Below are 17,362 nucleotides of genomic sequence, written 5' to 3'. Positions count from 1 at the left end.
TGGTCCAGAGACAGTCACTAGGGCTCTCTGATTTAGTGTTTTAGAACAAGAACAAGACAATGGCTAATTCAATTAAAAGGAAACATCTGAAATAGATTGACGGAAATACTGGGGATTTTTCACCTGTGCTTGCTGAGCCTGTGGAATTTCCCACCACAGGAAGCTATAGCAGCGTCCAAGTCAGTGTGCCAAGTTTTGTGATTTTGTACATCTCGTAATATTTGTTGTTGTTCTTCAAGTCCCAGCACCTGGAGTCTTGTGATTAAATCTGATTCTAAGATGGTGGTGGTTTTTAATAAATTTCTAGCTCTTCCTTCATTATGGAGATAAAAGAGAATCAAAAACCAAAGGGCAAAGAAAAATAACCTACATTTATCAATCTTCAAAAATAAATCAAACTGGCTTAAAAAATTATAAGATTTTTAGAGACCGGAATCATGAGTTTTGATTCCACTTAAGACTGGCGATATTGCGAGTGGAGACGGATGCATCCTATTATGGATACATCATCCTCCCACCTCCTCTGCCCATTTGTCTGTCTCTTGCTGCATCTTGCCATGTAGATTGTGAACTTCCTGGAGGAAGGATAACCACCTCATTCTATGTGCAGCACTGAGCACCCTGGCTCCCTGATGGAGCCCCTATTGTGATAAAAATGTAGCAAATCTCAGTACAGACTGCAGAAATATCCTGCTTTGTAGTGATCACAGAAGTGACTTTTTTCCTCTTCGCTTCTCGGGTTCCTTTCAGATTAGATGAACCAACTGGTCCACTTTATCCACCTTCATTACAATTTATATCTGGCTACTTATCCCCAAGGAGCCCAGAGCTGTGTCACTCCTGCTAGCTGTCCTGTCTATTTGTTTCTGGCCATAACAGACATGTGGATAGAGAGGAGGTAAAGTAATGGATCAGGTCTGTCTCTCAAGTGAGAGTGCCACTCAATTCACTACACACTTTGGGGGCTATAAACAAGAGTCTATTGGGCTATTTCTCAAGTGTGCCAATAAGTAACTGTTTTGTTTTCTTTTGAATTGTCTCTAATGCTACAACATTAATCAGGATCTAATTCTGCTTTTTAATGTCTAAATAATTTCCCATCACCTTTACCCAACCAGGATTGATTGCCTATATGTTGGAGGCAGTATTGTGTAGCCAAGATGGATTTGATTAGCAGACAACATGTCAGAGCCAATGGCTGGGTTTCCGTGGTCCTGTGGGCGCCCCCCACCTGCCAGGAGGAGTTGTGGGTGCAGTATATCTGAAAATCAGACCTCACGTTTTCCAAGAATCAGACTTTTTTTGTATATGTATGTATTTTACACAAAAGTTATGTTAAAAGAACATTATTAAAGTTGCAAAGTTAAGTACCCAAATAGCAGGAAATTCCAGAATGAAGGTGCCTGTGGAAACTGAATTCCAGCCTTCTTGTGCATATACATTATGATACAGTCTGTAATTACATGATCACATACTGTTTTTTTTCATAGGGCCCCTGCTTCATTTGGTGCACAGGATGGATGGTGCTTAGTTAATGACCAGCTATGTAATATTTTGTTTTCTCATCATTCAGTGTGTGGTCCTAGACCCTATTTTATTGCATGCTATTCAAACCTTGTGGGCTGAGGAAGCCACGTCCCCTTCTCCCTACTGGGCATGCTCCAGGTATACCTGTATAAAAGATAGAATTGTTAATTTTCTTGAGGGTTTTTCTGTGGCACTCATCAATATTGTATCTGAGAGTCTCACAAACATTAATTCATCAGTCAATCTTCACAACACTCCTGTGATATTATCCCCATTTTACAGAACAGACACAACGAAATTAAGGTCAGATTTGTCAACTATTTTTTATTTATTATTTGAAAATTGTTATTAAAACTTCATGGTAATATAATGCGAAATACATTTTGAAACAAAAAGTAATTTTGAAACAAAAGAATTGAATGGGTTCATTTATCGAAATGCTTTGTATTGATTTTTTTAAACGAAATGTTGTCAAATCGATAATTTCTGTTGGAATATATTCAACCAGCTGTAGTATTTGTCTGTTGCATTGTTTGCAGAACCTAGGTACTTAAAACAAGGCAGTAAATAGTTAGGGATATCTATAATCTTACGCTGGCCACAATTATAAACAACCCAGTATTCTTACCAAGTCTAGAGAGAGGCATATTTCAGCACTGCAGCTTTAACTGTGATTCAGAATAAATACTTTTCTTTCATCAGCAGCTCTTCTTACGTCAGCAATCTCAACATAAAAACACAGCACAAAACCTTCTGGAAAATGAAACACAGAAACTATGGCCACAGTCCTACAATTGGATATACACACACGTTGATGCACATTTATCAGCCTCACATGCAAGTCCTCATACAGAATTAGATATTACACACTTTTCCTATTAAAATAGCTACTGTATAGAATTCTGTTCCCCCATTATCCCCCAAAATTCAACTGTCAGTTGATAACTCTATTAACTGATCTTTCCCCTTTAATAGTATCCCTTGAAAGAAAATGTTTGGATTCCGAAAACAAGATAAAAATGAAACAATACAAGAAACAGGCTATAAGTCTATAACTGAGAGGGTTGTATTGTGATGAAATATGCATTCCTTTATATTTGACAAGAATAAAGTAAGTTTCTGATGTGAATAGTGTAAGATTTATGATGATATTAGCTGTTTGTTGCCTTGCTTTTAAATGCCTAGGCATTGAAATGCTGTTAACAATTCCTTGCTCTTCTCTACTCTAGATCTCAAAGCATTTTACAAAGGAGGGCAGTATCATCAGCGGCGTATTATCGCCTAGGCCAACAAGGCCGAGGGCAGCAAATTTGGAGGGGTGGCAAATTTGCTTGTGACCCCTCCTCAACTCCGCCCCTTCCCCAAATCCCCGGCCCGCCTCCTCCCTCCCCCAGGCGTGCTGCGCTTCCCTCCTCCCACCTCCCTCTCAGGCTTGCCGTGTGAAAGCGCTGGGAGGGAGGGAGGGAGAGAGAAGCGAGTAGCGGCACACTTGGAGGAGGCAGAGCAGAGGTGAGCTGGGGCCCATGGGCATGGGGAGTAACCCAGGGGGGTCAGGAACCATTCCCCACCCCAGTTCTCCTCTGCTTCACTGCTGCCATCCCCCAAGCGCGCCATAACTCCCCTTCTCCCCCCTCCCTTCCAGGCTTACTGCAGGGGAGCAGAGGTGAGTGGGGTGGGGGTGGCAATTTTTTGAGGGCCTAGGGGTGCCAAATTTGTTAATCCACCACTGAGTATCATTATTCACATTTTACATATGGGAAAACTGAGGCACAGACCAGAGGCAGTGGTTTGCCCAAGGTCACCCAACCGGCCAATGGCAGAACCAGGAATAGAACCCAGGTGTCCAGAGACCCAGACCGGTGCCCTGTGGTCAGTCCGCTCCAGTCACCTTAACTGGGGTTTGAAACAATGGGTGAAATCCTCCCCCCACTGAAGTCAAGGGCAGAACTCCCAGCTTCAGGAATTAATTCCAGGAACTCTGTGCCAGCAGTGCAAGGAGAGGGATAACAGAAGCAGCCGAAGTTAGAGTAGTTAATGCTGAAAGAGGAGTGTTTTGGAAGGCTATAAAAGGGGCTGTCACTTAGGGTGACCAGATGTCCCAATTTTATAGGGACAGTCCCAATATTTGGGGCTTATTTTTGTATGGGCTCCTATTACCCCCCACCCCCATCCCGATTTTTCACACTTGCCATCTGGTCACCCTACAGTCACTGGTAGGGGTTAGGACAGGAGCTCTGTGGAGGCAGGTTATCCCACACCTGCCTACAGAAGGGATCTTGTTTCTTCCTTTGAAGCAGAAATCAACCACTGTGTGAGGCTGGATGGGTCTCAGTCTGACCCAGGGAATTCCTGTGTTTCCTGTGACTTCCTGTGTACATTATCAATGCTGAGTTTCACTAGCCAGCCCAGCATTCCCCCATGTGTGAGACATGCCCCTTGGGGACAAAAAGGCCCAGCTGGGGTGGGCATGGAATGGGCAAGTCCTGACATGTGGCAGGATGTAGGGGAGGTATAATTGCTTTCATCCTAATGCTGGGAAAGGAGTGCGAAGGACAGCTTTTTAAAGTCTGGAGAAGACTGCCCTAACCTGTGTGCTGCTGCCAGGCCATGATGTTCCGCTCCACCTGCTGCCCTTGGGTCCCTGTTGACTAGTATCTCACTGTCATGTCAGCCATCCTGTTGGCTAACAGACGAGCTGAGTTCCTGTTATCCTACAGGCCTACAAAGATACATAGGGTCAGATCATGGCTATAATTATGCAAAGTGGGGGAGGGCACAAGGAGACCCTTACCTCCCTTACTGGCTCATGTGGAGGCAGCCAGTGCCTGCCTTCATACAGGGCATCCATGCATGTAGTCCCTGACCGCACACAGGCGGACAAGCTGTTGCTGACATGCATTGTGGCTCTGTCTCCATAAATCGAAGGGCATGGTTAGGACCTTGCCTGTTCCATATCCACTACTGCTTGGAGGCCAGCTTTGGGAAAGGGCACCTGTACCCTTTCCAAGCATGGTGCTCATGAGTCTTCAGTACACTGCTGGCAGAATGCCTCCCACGACTACCACCAGTGCTGTGTACCTCCCACGCCCCATCTGTTGCTGGAAAGATGTAGCCTCGCCCAACCGGGAGAAATGGTTGGAGAGGAGGAAGCATGGGTTGAGCAAGAGAATTCTCCTTCACTTCCTCACCTCTTTGTTTGCTTGCAGGGATAAGGTTGGCACATTTTACCTGATCTTCCAGTCTATTCAGTGTCTCTGAATACTGAATGCTAACCGTTCTTTCTCACACTTCGTGCTCCACAGCCATTAACAGTGGCTGAATTGTTCTGCATTACACATCAATTTACAGGAGAGTCAGAGGAATTCCTAATGGGAGGGTATAAAAATTATCACATCAGTGCATTATCATGATCAGTGTGGGTTTGCACTGGCAATGGGACATTTGTGGCCTGTTATATTGGTGAATCGGGACCTGATGCCGTGGCAGAAACTCACTGGCTGAGCTTCTTTCTTTCTTTCTTTCTTTCTTTTTTCTTTTCTTTTCTTTTCTTTTAAGCGGGTGGGTTACATCTCCTTAATCTGCTTGGCTTCTCCCATTGCCTCTCAGGTTTGTTCTCTCTCTTGTGTGGCTGTCTGGATATATCTGTATTGCTGCTAAGCCACAACAGGTAGAGATGGTGCAGAGAAACCAGCGATGGGGCTGGTAGGGCCCAATTAACACCCACCTGCTTGCATGCTAAAGCATCTCCCCATGCTTTACATTTTGGTGGCACCAGTTCCTTTCCACAGCATCGCAAGGTGTTTATCTCTGGTTTCTGCAGCACCACCAGTTCTCCCATCACATGCCTCCTAGCCAGGTGCAATATCATGTCTCTGCCTGTATTGATCTGAGCATTTCTAAGGCACCCGTTGCTCTTCTATCGCCCTAGGTTCCTGTATTGGCAACCATCACTGAGCACCTTGGCACCAAACCCAGCGGGAACAGTGGCATGACTTATGGGTGAAACTCTGGTCCTATTCCACGCAATTGGAAAACTCCTATTGACTTAAATGAGACTGGGATTTGGCCCTCTGTTTTTATTTCAAACATGTCTCAGATCTAGCTGTGGGACATTCTCTCCTTTCTTGAAAATAGCTAAACTTCTCCCTGCCTTCTGGAGGAGGCTAAAATAGAAGCTCCTTGGGAGTGACTCCTAGCCAGTTAGCCCACTCTTGGTAATCTGCAGCAGTCCCCTGGCCATCTTATTTGGTTTTACATGGAACAATTTGGATCCCAATTAAGTTGTGGAAGGCAACATTAAAAGAAAACAACTGGCCATATAATAGCAAACAGAGTCACATGTGCACCTATTGTGTTAATGTCCCCTAGGAAATGATTTTGGTTCACAGTTCTCTGGATCTTTTGCACAAGAAGTCAAAAAATTACGAGACAAGTCACTTAGTATCTTGACTCTTGCACCCTTAAGTAGCAGCTTGGGAACATCTTACAAAGGCTTTGAGGACAAGTGCCTTTCCCTTGTCTTTAAACTGAATGTGCAGAATAGACAGAGCCATTAGCAAAGCCCAAATCTCCCATCTGGGTTCAGAACCCGTATGAATCAGTGTGGGTGCCAGAGTGTATCTAAGGGCACAGTTGGCCCTGTGAGTATAGTGATCAAATGTGAAGTAGTTGCTGATGGGGCATGTAAAGAGACACTGACAGACATATGGGAAACTGGTGCTATTGCACTGGCCATTTTGAGCATAAATACAGCTTCCTTTGCTTGTTACTACAATGAATTATTAATGCAGTGATTTTATCACTCTCCTCAGACTAGCTATTTCAGTAGCTTCCTGGTTTTTCAGTGAGAGGTTCTGTTGGCTTCAAGTCACTTTGTTTGCTTTTCCTTCATTATAGGATTCCTTGAGCATTGTTAGTCTGTTTATAATTTTTCAGTAAAACACGTGAATAACAGCAGCAAAACAGCCTGGGGCCTTTACCACTTGTCGTCATTAAAGATTACCCAGCACCTTTCACCTTGTGGGTTGGTACGGTATTGTTCTTCAGTCCCTGCCCTAAACCCTGCATAGGCTGTGCACTGTTAAACCATGCCAGGGACAGCTGTACAGTTCTTGTAACATGAGAGTTTGAGATTCTAGGCATTATGGACATTGTCTGTTATCAGGACAAATCAATCAGACAGTTGCCTGAGTGTAAACACAAGAAGGATTGTATGTAGGTATTAGGGCCTGCAGTGAGCAATGTCTTTGCCTTGATGTATCTCACTATCTCTTGTATTGTTTGTTGTGGTAGCCTCATGGCTAATTAACCTCCTTACAGATTAGCCACTTAGTCCCTGGATCTGAGCTCAGACATGCATGGCACATTTTCCTTGAGAATCCCATAAAGCCAACAGCTGCTAGTGGGGTGTGTCTGATTTTACAAGGCTGCAGCAATACGCACAATGCACCTGAGATCAGACTTAGGATGCTCATCACCTGGGAAGTATCACCACTGTGAGCGGAGGAAGTGTCTATCTGGGGAAGCCAGTCTTGTGCAAATGTAATACTGACAGATGAGGATGGTAAGAAGTCAGATCCATTCCCTTGGTGCTGTTAAGGGCAAGTAGGGGCAGATCCTGAAGTCCACACCCCATTCTGCCAGAGTAAGATGGCCCATGTTGGAAACCACATGGGCTCTGTGCTACACACACACACACACACCCTTTACAAAGCCAGTTGTGTTTGCCCTTGTCATATGACCTGTGGCCCTGCAGGGTCGGGCTGGACTCACCGTGCACATCTGGAAAGTGGCCACTCCGTGTATCTGCCCTGCTGGCACACAGCTCTTGGATCTGGGCTACAAGGCTGTAGGGGGAGGTTGTGCAATTTATTTTGCTTTCTGTTTTTAATTTACTTAGTAATGCAGAATTAATCCCCCTTGGATATCTCCGGGCTCTTGACATTTGCGCCTTTCAGCTCAATTAAAAGAGCCGACCACAGCTACTTCTTGTTGCTTTATTATACAAATCGATTTGCCTGGCTTTCTTTCCTTTATTTCTTTTTCTTTTTCTGCCCTACCATGCTGTGGATCGCACGATGGGCCCATGACATCTGAGGCTGCTGTCCTCTGCCAGCCAGGGCCAGTGCAACCATTTAGGCGACCTAGGCGGTCGCCTAGGGCACTGGCATTTAGGAGGCGCCATTTTCTTTGGCAGCAACTGTGCTGGCCGGATCTTCAACCACCTCGGTCACCGCCAGCATTTAGGCGGAGGGAGCTGGGGCAGGGAAGCACGGGGAGGGCCGCCTGCAGCAAGTAAGGGGTGGGGGGGAGGGCGCATGCAGGGGAACTCCCCGCCCCAGCTCACCCCTACCCCACCTCCTCCCCAAGCACACTGTGGCTGTTTCACTTCTCCCACCTCCTAGGCTTGCGGTGCCTAAGCTGATTGGCGCCGCAAGCCTGGGAGGCGAGAGAAGTGAAGCAGCCTCAGCGTGCTCGAGGAGGAGGCGTCGCAGGGGTGAGCTGCTTCACTTCGGCATGCTCGTGCTTGTGTGCAGAGCAGGGGTGAGCTGGGGCAGGGGGGTGCCTCAGGCCGGAGGGGAGGAGCTGCTGTGGGGGGGCACCTCAGGGAGGGGGTACGGGAGGGAGGGTGCAAGGTGGAAGTTTCGCCTAGGGCGTGAAACATCCTTGCACCGGCCCTGCTGCCAGCTGCCTCAGGAACCCTGCTTTCCACACCCCATATGGAGCTGAGCAAGCGACAGGGAATGGGAAGGCTTCAGAGGAATGAGAGGAGATTCACAAATGAATAGAGGGAAGGACCTAGGGAACATCTCAGGGCTCTGGACCCAGAGGCCCAGAGTGGGATGGGACCTCTCTGAGTCAGCATTGCTGAGGAGCAGGCCAATGGTCTATCTAACCCGCTTTGCTATCTCTGATAGTGGCCAGTGCTGGCTGCTCAGCAGAAGGGCGGAAAGCCGCCTGATGCCCCTGCTCTCTCTGGGGTGCTGGGATTTGCTGCCTAGTCCCCATGAGCAGTGCTGCACATTCCGTTTTTACTCACGCGTCCCAGATGGCCAGCGAATTCACGTACCTTGGTTGGGAGCCTCACTTGAGGCACAAGATCTGGCTGTCAGAGGTGTTGAAAACCAATAACTCCCAGGGTGTCCACTAGAGCAATGGCTGGACAGCACTTCTGAAAATCAGGCCCATGGTGTCTCAGGATGGAAACTAGAGCTGCCAGACCTCTTTGGAAATTTGGGCCTAACCATTCTTTTAGATAGCCCCATGATATATCCCTCAGCCATGTCCCCTGGTGAAGTAGGGCCTGTTCCACCCAAAGTGTGAATGGAGTAGCTGCATGCTGTCTTCTTGCAGTAAACAAAGAAATTGCTCGCCCCCTTTTTCCGCAACTCTTGTTCCTCTCACTTTTCACATTCTGGGCCGGGCCAGCCACATTGTATGGGGTAAAAGCAGCAAAGAATCCTGTGGCACCTTATAGACTAACAGACGTTTTGGAGCATGAGCTTTCGTGGGTGAATACCCACTTCTTCAGATGCATGTAGTGGAAATTTCCAGGGGCAGGTATATATATGCTAGCAAGCAAGCTAGAGATAACGAGGTCAGTTCAATCAGGGAGGATGAGGCCCTGTTCTAGCAGTTGAGGTGTGAAAACCAAGAGAGGAGAAACTGGTTCTGTAGTTGGCAAGCCATTCACAGTCTTTGTTCAATCCTGAGCTGATGGTGTCAAATTTGCAGATGAACTGAAGCTCAGCAGTTTCTCTTTGAAGTCTGGTCCTGAAGTTTTTTTGCTGCAGGATGGCCACCTTAAGGTCTGCAATAGTGTGGCCAGGGAGGTTGAAGTGCTCTCCTACAGGTTTTTGTATATTGGCATTCCTAATGTCTGATTTGTGTCCATTTATCCTTTTCCGTAGAGATTGTCCAGTTTGGCCGATGTACATAGCAGAGGGGCATTGCTGGCATATGATGGCATATATTACATTGGTGGATGTGCAGGTGAATGAACCAGTGATGGTGTGGCTGATCTGGTTAGGTCCTGTGATGGTGTCGCTGGTGTAGATATGTGGGCAGAGTTGGCATCGAGGTTTGTTGCATGGATTGGTTCCTGAGCTAGAGTTATAATGGTGCGGTATGCAGTTACTGGTGAGAATATGTTTCAGATTGGCAGGTTGTCTGTGGGCGAGGACTGGCCTGCCACCCAAGGCCTGTGAAAGTGTGGGATCATTGTCCAGGATGGGTTGTAGATCCTTGATGACGCGTTGGAGGGGTTTTAGCTGGGGGCTGTATGTGATGGCCAGTGGAGTCCTGTTGGTTTCTTTCTTGGGTTTGTCTTGCAGTAGGAGGCTTCTGGGTACACGTCTGGCTCTGTTGATCTGTTTCCTTATTTCCTCGTGCGGGTATTGTAGTTTTGAGGATGCTTGGTGGAGATTTTGTAGGTGTTGGTCTCTGTCTGAGGGGTTAGAGCAGATGCGGTTGTACCTCAGTGCTTGGCTGTAGACAATGGATCGTGTGATGTGTCCGGGATGGAAGCTGGAGGCATGAAGGTAGGCATAGCGGTCGGTAGGTTTTCGATATAGGGTGGTGTTAATGTGACCATCACTTATTTGCACCGTGGTGTCAAGAAAGTGGACCTCCTGTGTAGATTGGTCCAGGCTGAGGTTGATGGTGGGGTGGAAGCTGTTGAAATCGTGGTGGAATATTTCCAGAGCCAGTCCTTGCCCACAGACAACCTGCCATTAGGAATGGCAATATACAAAAACCTGTAGGAGAGCACTTCAACCTCCCTGGCCACACTATTGCAGACCTTAAGGTGGCCATCCTGCAGCAAAAAAACTTCAGGACCAGACTTCAAAGAGAAACTGCTGAGCTTCAGTTCATCTGCAAATTTGACACCATCAGTTCAGGATTGAACAAAGACTGTGAATGGCTTGCCAACTACAGAACCAGTTTCTCCTCTCTTGGTTTTCACACCTCAACTGCTAGAACAGGGCCTCATCCTCCCGGATTGAACTGACCTCGTTATCTCTAGCTTGCTTGCTAGCATATATATACCTGCCCCTGGAAATTTCCACTACATGCATCTGAAGAAGTGGGTATTCACCCACAAAAGCTCATGCTCCAAAACGTCTGTTAGTCTATAAGGTGCCACAGGATTCTTTGCTGCTTTTACAGATCCAGACTAACACGGCTACCCCTCTGATGATTGTATGGGGTAACATAGCTGAGTGGGAAGACAGTGCACCCCGTCCTCCTCCGGTCGTGCCAGGCCCTGCCTCTTTCTTCCCTTTCCAGGGATGATGTTGACTCTGCACTCACTTGTGTTGAAGACTCTCCTCTCACTCTGGATACGGAGATGATATTTTAAAATCTCGTACATTCTGAAGGAAGGAGCTGGCTCCTCTGTCTGTGCTTAACCTGTCCTTTCAGTAAACCTCGTTAGGCTGCTGTTAAATGCCATCTCGATATGGGAGCCTCCCTACTGCAGTCAGTGATTAAAGGCAGAGCTGCCAAGATATCTTCCTTGATTCCTCTCCCCGTTCCACAGCCCATGGGAATGGCTAGTGTGTTGCAGACCAGCTCAGTGCTGCCCAACTGACTCTCCTGGGCTTTTGCACTCGAGGTGTAAAAATAATCTGTTGTGACGTGAGAGGATGAATCAGCTCCGGACAGAGACAGTAACTCTCTCGCCATCACAGGGGTTATGGACTGTCCACAGAGTGGCAGCAGCTAGGGCTGACTGTGGCTAACTGCCTCTCTCTGTCTGCTCTGGAGACCTAAGTTCAATTCCTGTCGTAAGTCACGACTGAAAAGCTAGGCTTATCGACATGCGAAGTGAGCAGTGTCTGTATGGATTTAGTTAAACTGGTTCAGATCCCTATATAGACACTTATCTCACTGTGAGTGGCTTATTTCAGCTCAGCTAAGTCAGTAAGGAATTGATGAGGGCGAAACAGCAAGAAGCCTGCTTTAAACTGAAATGACAGCCGTTTGCACCCGTTTAAAGGAGTCGGTTTCATATCAAAGCTTTAGTTAGCGTACGTGTGTGTATATAGACAAGGGCTGTGGTTAGTGGGTGGGTTCCTCCTTCCCTCTCGCCTTTCAGAAATTCTCTGGAAGTGAGGGGAGGGATCTCATTGCAAGGGCTTTTGCAGCCCCTTGCTTGCTGCTTCTTGTCTCATGAGTTAGTGATGGGCAATGGAAGCCCTTTGCAGCCTGGAGCTCTGAGGAGGGAGCCCGTGCTGTAAGATCTCCACAGATCTTTAATAGTTTGATTTACATAGCTGCGCTGTCCTGATGCTGATGCAGTGTCCGGTCACAAAGGCTGCTGAAAACACTCTCCCACAGAGAGAGAAAGTGTGTGCGCACGCAATGCATCTTCCGCTGTGCCTGATCCATAGAGTAGGTGAGCCTGTTCTTGCCCTCATCTAGAGAGCTGGATCTTTGACTCAAGCTCAACTCCTGGTGTTGGTGGCCCCACAGGAACCGATGCCCTCGTGGGGTAGTGGGATGAGCTCAAATCAACTGTGTCCTGGTTGTTGCAAAACATGTTTTCTTCTCTCTTGTTTTATTTGCAGAGACTTGCTGGTGCGGCTGAGAAGTTCCAGAAAGCCCACCGTTGGCAGGACAACATCAGGGTAAGGCTCTGATTCTCCCCACAGGTGTCGCATCCTTTTTAATGGGCTAGTCTCGGTATGTCTCTGTCTTGCACTTTTGTTTCCCAGGGTAGAATTTAGCTCACCCATAGCATGTAACCCCTGAAACCACTGAAGTTCTGTAGGAATAATTGAGGCAGAATTTGGCCCTTCCAGTTCTTTCTTTCTTGGTTTTATCTCAGTCTTTGTGGTTTTCCTCCCTCTCCTTCTTCCCATCTGCTAGCTTTTCATTCCCAACTTTCTCTCTCTCTCTCTCTCTCTCTCTGCCCACTCCCTCACTCGCGCTGTGATTTTTAAAGCAAGCTGTGTCTGACACTCTGTTCATCTCTGCAAGTTCAGACACAGTTGCCCTGCTCCTCATCTTCTGTCCCTGCTGCCTGCCAGCCCTAATGAAAGTGAATGAAGTAATTTTGAGCTTGTTTCCAGCATTGCTTCTGTCTGTGCATGCAGGTAATAAGAGCAGTCAGAAGACAGAAGGTGAAGGTCAAGCTAATGGTTAAACACTTTGGTATTGAGTTCCTGTGGAGAGCTCCCTAGAGAATTTACATCTTCACTATCTCAATAGACGAGTCATCTGCACGGTCATCAGGGACCCTGTTTGGAGGGGCGTGCTCGGCGCAGTAGGGGGTGTTGTGTTAAATGACGACAGACATGCAGACACACAAGGTTGTGTGCCTGTTTTTCTATTGCCTGACAGTAATTCCGATTCAGGGTTGGTTCTAGGGAAAGGAGTAATTGAGGCTGGTGCAGGGAAAATGTTGTTTTAATGATTGCATTTGACTTTGTAATTATGGCAGTGATAACGCACAGCAGGAATCTGAAGGATTCTGCCTGGAAATGCTCTCAAATTATAACAATAATACAAAAGGAAGAAATGGTTGTTTTCCTTTCAGTGCAAATGCATTCTGGAAAAAAAAAACTCTTGAGACCAACCCCCAGATTTTATGACCATTCCTCACATTGAGGAGTACCTTACTCTATGAGTAACCCCAGGCTAACATGAGAAGCCAGCCCAGAGAAACCACCTCTTGCACTGTCAAAAAGATATTGGCCCAGCCTGTCTCTCCAGCAGGTTCCTGGCCCCTCTGTGTTTTTATGCATGTCACTTGTGGCCCAGCAGCCAGATGTGGCCAAACTCTTCCTATCTGTAAAATGGGGATAAGGATCTCCTCCTTTGGGAGCACTTTGAGATCTGTGCATGAAAATCACTAGAGAAGACCTGCTTGGTATTTGTATTATCTCGATGGAATGAACTGGCCATCTCTATTTCTAAGGAACAGAGGTCGCACTCTCTGAGCATTGTTAAAGTCTCTCATAGCACAGCACATATGTGTTGAGGAGATCTAGTGTGTGCTGTTTGCAAGAGAAAGTGGCCAGAGTACTGTTTGCAAAGAGGGATGTGGAATGGGTGTGTGTGCAGAGGAGATGTTTTGTGGCATGACAAAAGCTCCATTGTGAAGATTGGGCCTGGAGACAGAAATAAGGAAGGAATTGAAAAGATGTGCGGTAGATGAGAGTAAGACCTGAGGCCAAATCTAGCTCTTAGATACCCCCCTCGTGGTCCATTCGTTGACCTCTGAGGAGCAGAATTTGGCCCATGCAATAGAAGAATGAGGCAAGAGGGAGGAGACAACTGCGTTCAGTTTGCCACTTGACCAACTCAAGATGGAAACTGATATCTGTGCGGCTATAGCTTCTGCCTCTCTGTCTGTCCTCATTTGCTTGCTTCCCATGATCCTCCTACACTGTATTGCTCAGGTTCTCATAGCACCAGGAGTTCTCTAATCAGACATTCAGGAAATGCTGAGCTAGAGTATCGGGGACGTTGTCGGCTGCAGCTGCCTGGCAGAGGAAGATCTGGAGATGCACATGGTGGCTTTGGGGAGAGAGACCCATTGCCAAGTTGACTGAATTAGAATGCCAGGAAGTGAGTTGGGGGACAGGACAGGCCAGTGGAATGACCAATACTCAGTGCTCAGCTGTTGAGCATAGTAGTGCAAAATCAGTGCAAGGCACTTGGCCATAGGGCAGGACAAAGGGGCCATATTTTTGAATGGGTTATAACTTTTGTGTTAGAATGTTTTCATTTAAATCGTGATCTGCTTACGTTCCATATTCCCCAGGAGTCCTGCCTATGCTATAGCATTGATCTCTCTCACTTGTCTGGCCCCACCCATCCCAGATGAATAGGGTCTTACCAAATTCAATCCATTTTGGTCAATTTTACAGTCATAGGATTTTAAAAATTGTAAATTTCATGATTTCAGATATTTAAATCTGAAATTTCACTGTGTTGTAATTGTAGGGGTCCTGACCCAAAAAGGAATTGTGTGGATGGGGTTGCAAGGTTATTGTAGGGGGGTTGCAGTACTGCTACCTTAACTACTGCGCTACTGGTGGCAGTGGCCCTGCCTTCAGAGCTGGGCAGCTGGAGAGCGGCGGTTGCTGGCCGGGAGCCCAGCTCCAAAGGCAGAGCTGCCACCCTTACTTCTGCGCTGCTGCTCGCAGGGCACCACCTTCAGAGCTGGGTGCCTGGTCAACAGCCACTGCTCTCTGGCCACTCAGCTTTGAAGGCAGCACAGAAGTAAGGGTGGCAATCCCGCGACCCCCTAAAATAACCTTGTGACCCCTCCTGCAACACCCTTTTGAGTCAGGACCCCTAATTTGAGGAATGCTGGTCTCCACCATGAAATCTTTATAGTATAGGGTAAAAGCACACAAAAGACCAGATTTCACAGTGGTAGAGCTGATTTCACAGTCCATGATGTATTGGCTGTGAATTGGGTAGGGCCCTACAGATGAGCCCTGGTGTCATAAGGACTTTAAATAAATATTAGAAATAAGGCCATTCTGTAGCTGTGTATAAAATATGCAGGAGCAGCAGCCTTGGAATTTGTTACTTAGTCATGTGTTGCAGATGTCATCGCTCTGAAGGCCTCACTGAATTCTGGGATACCAAACCCAAGAGCCCGGGAAATCTGAACTGTGTTTTTGATCTAATAATCATTCACATCAACATCTGTGGGGTCATAGAAGGTGAGCGGTCTGAGTACAGTTGCATCCTGGTTAAGAAGCACGCACCGGTTTAGTAAAGTCTGCACGGATGCGTGCTTGCTCACAGAATCTCAGCTCCGGAGCATCCCAGGCAGGGTATTCAATGGATATGGAATTGGACTGAGAGTCAGGAGATCTGAGTGCTGTTCCGCACTGTGCCACTAACCTGCAGCGAGACTTTGGGCAAGCTGTTTCCTTTATCTAGCCCTCTCTTTCCCCTTCCTCACTTTGCCTGTCTACAGGGTCAGCTCTTTCAGGCAGAGGTGGTCTCTGGACTGGTGCAGCACATGGCAGAAGGGGGCCCTGATCTCAGCTGCCCTTCAGAGGCACAGCTGTAATGTAATTAACCATGAAACCCTCCCCTCCCGCCTCCGTAAGGGATTGAAAATTCCTAGCAAAGGTGGTGGAGGAGGAGCTGCCAGTGGAACTCAACATCTGAAAACCAAAGTACTAGGGAACTAGCCCTAGAAACACTGAGGCTGGTCTTCTCCTGGGGTTGTAGCCAATACTGGCTTTGCCACTGACTTTTGTAGGAGTAGGATTGGCCTCTATATCTGTGGTGGCTGCTGTCATGTCTCTCGGGTTGTAAATATTTTCAATCTTGGGAAGGAATCTCTAGCTGTGCATCAGCAATTGAGCAAACACGAACAGACCACAATATTGTATCAGACCTTGCAGTCATGAGACAGTCGATCCCAGCTGAGATCTGACCATCCAGTGAAAAGGAATTTTCTACCAAGTCGCTGGGCTGGGGGTGGATCGCTTCTTCCTTTGGCAGGAGGTTTGGTTCCCAAAGTCTGTTGTGATTTCAAAGAACAAATGCTGAGTTCTGTAATATAAACTTAAATGAACATGTGTGTCAAGCACCACCTGTCTGATCGGTCATCTTTTGAAAGAACGAACCTTTGGCTGCCATTCTGTATCTACCCACATCTGCCTCTTACTCTGTTTTCTTTTTTCGTTTTCCTTACAGCCCATTCTTCATCCTCATCTAAATGAAAAGTTACTCTTCATGTACAAGATGTTTATTCTCCATACTGTCAGATCCCTGTGACTTCCTGATCGTAGGGAACGGATCTGCAGTATGGTCTGAACCAAAATCCCAGCTCTGAACATCCTTTGGGTGGAAGATCTGGATCTGTACTCTGCAGGCTGGGCCTATCACTCCAGGAATCTGATACCTCTTCTATCCCAAGAAGCCAATCTTAACAGTAATCCTGTCATTTCATCCCCAGATAGTTCCCTGGTCAGTGCCTAATGTGCAGCTGTTTCCGGGCTTACGTAGTTGTTTGGAGGCCTCTGTCTCCTAGAGAGCAGGACATTTCTAGATTAAATAAACCGCGGAGGGGCAATCTTTAATTCCTCGTATGCATTACTTGTGGTTTGAAGGTTCTCTTGTGTTTATTTTCCACTCAAACTTCATGGGCTATACTGCTCTAATTTTTCCTTCAGCCCTGTCTCCTTAGCCGAGAAGGACAATACATTGGAGTGAAGCTCTGCAGCAAGCAGAGACATGCACCTGGCCCCTCTGAAGCCTTTCCAGAGAACACACAACTGCCTCATGGGTGAGATCTTGCTGCCTACAGTAACCAGTGCTCAGGGCTGAGGTTATTCAGGGAGAAGGCTGCTTCTAAAGCAGGCAGCTGGGAGGATGCTCTCGTGTTTGGCTGCATCACTTCTAACAAAACTCGGGACACCAGCGTTACAAAACACAACCTCAGGCCAATGATCAGCAGAACAGCTCAGAGGAGCAGTGCACAAAAGTGAGGTGTGAGCCCTCCCTGGCTTCCATGAGCAGAACTTGTCAGCCACTGGTGCTCCCACAAACACACACTGACCTGCCAATGGGGAACTCCAATTGCTGGGTTTCAGGGCTGTTACAGCAGAAAATTGTAGGCAGCTGTGTAGCAAGTACTGTAGGGACAGGTAGAGTTTATTCCTGCCCCATTTCTGTTTAGGAAGCAGCATGTGTATTTCTCATTTCTGAATTGCTACATTAGATATTGTCTTACAGAGATACCCAAGTTGGCACTCTTGATAAAGCAAGGTTTGCTACAAATGGGTAATAGCTCCCTCTTCCCTTTGCTAGCTGGCTTTGTCCTTTCCAGTTTCATACTTATCCTGTTCTTTGG

The 17,362-nt window shown here is 47.1% G+C and overlaps 1 protein-coding gene across 2 annotated transcripts in view; it reads left to right on the top strand.

Moving 5' to 3' along the window:
• CACNA2D2 (calcium voltage-gated channel auxiliary subunit alpha2delta 2) overlaps positions 1-17,362 on the top strand; it is a 667,269-nt gene that overhangs the window by 381,014 nt on the left and 268,893 nt on the right. For both annotated transcript variants that reach the window (XM_030569197.1, XM_030569196.1), the window contains exon 4: positions 12,099-12,158. In XM_030569197.1, the coding sequence (XP_030425057.1) occupies positions 12,099-12,158 (60 nt within the window). The remainder of the gene's footprint in view (positions 1-12,098; positions 12,159-17,362) is intronic.

The sequence above is a fragment of the Gopherus evgoodei genome, chromosome 7 (genome assembly GCF_007399415.2).
Source record: "Gopherus evgoodei ecotype Sinaloan lineage chromosome 7, rGopEvg1_v1.p, whole genome shotgun sequence".
Classification (NCBI taxonomy): Eukaryota; Metazoa; Chordata; order Testudines; family Testudinidae; genus Gopherus; species Gopherus evgoodei.
This window is presented reverse-complemented; position numbering and strand designations above follow the sequence as displayed.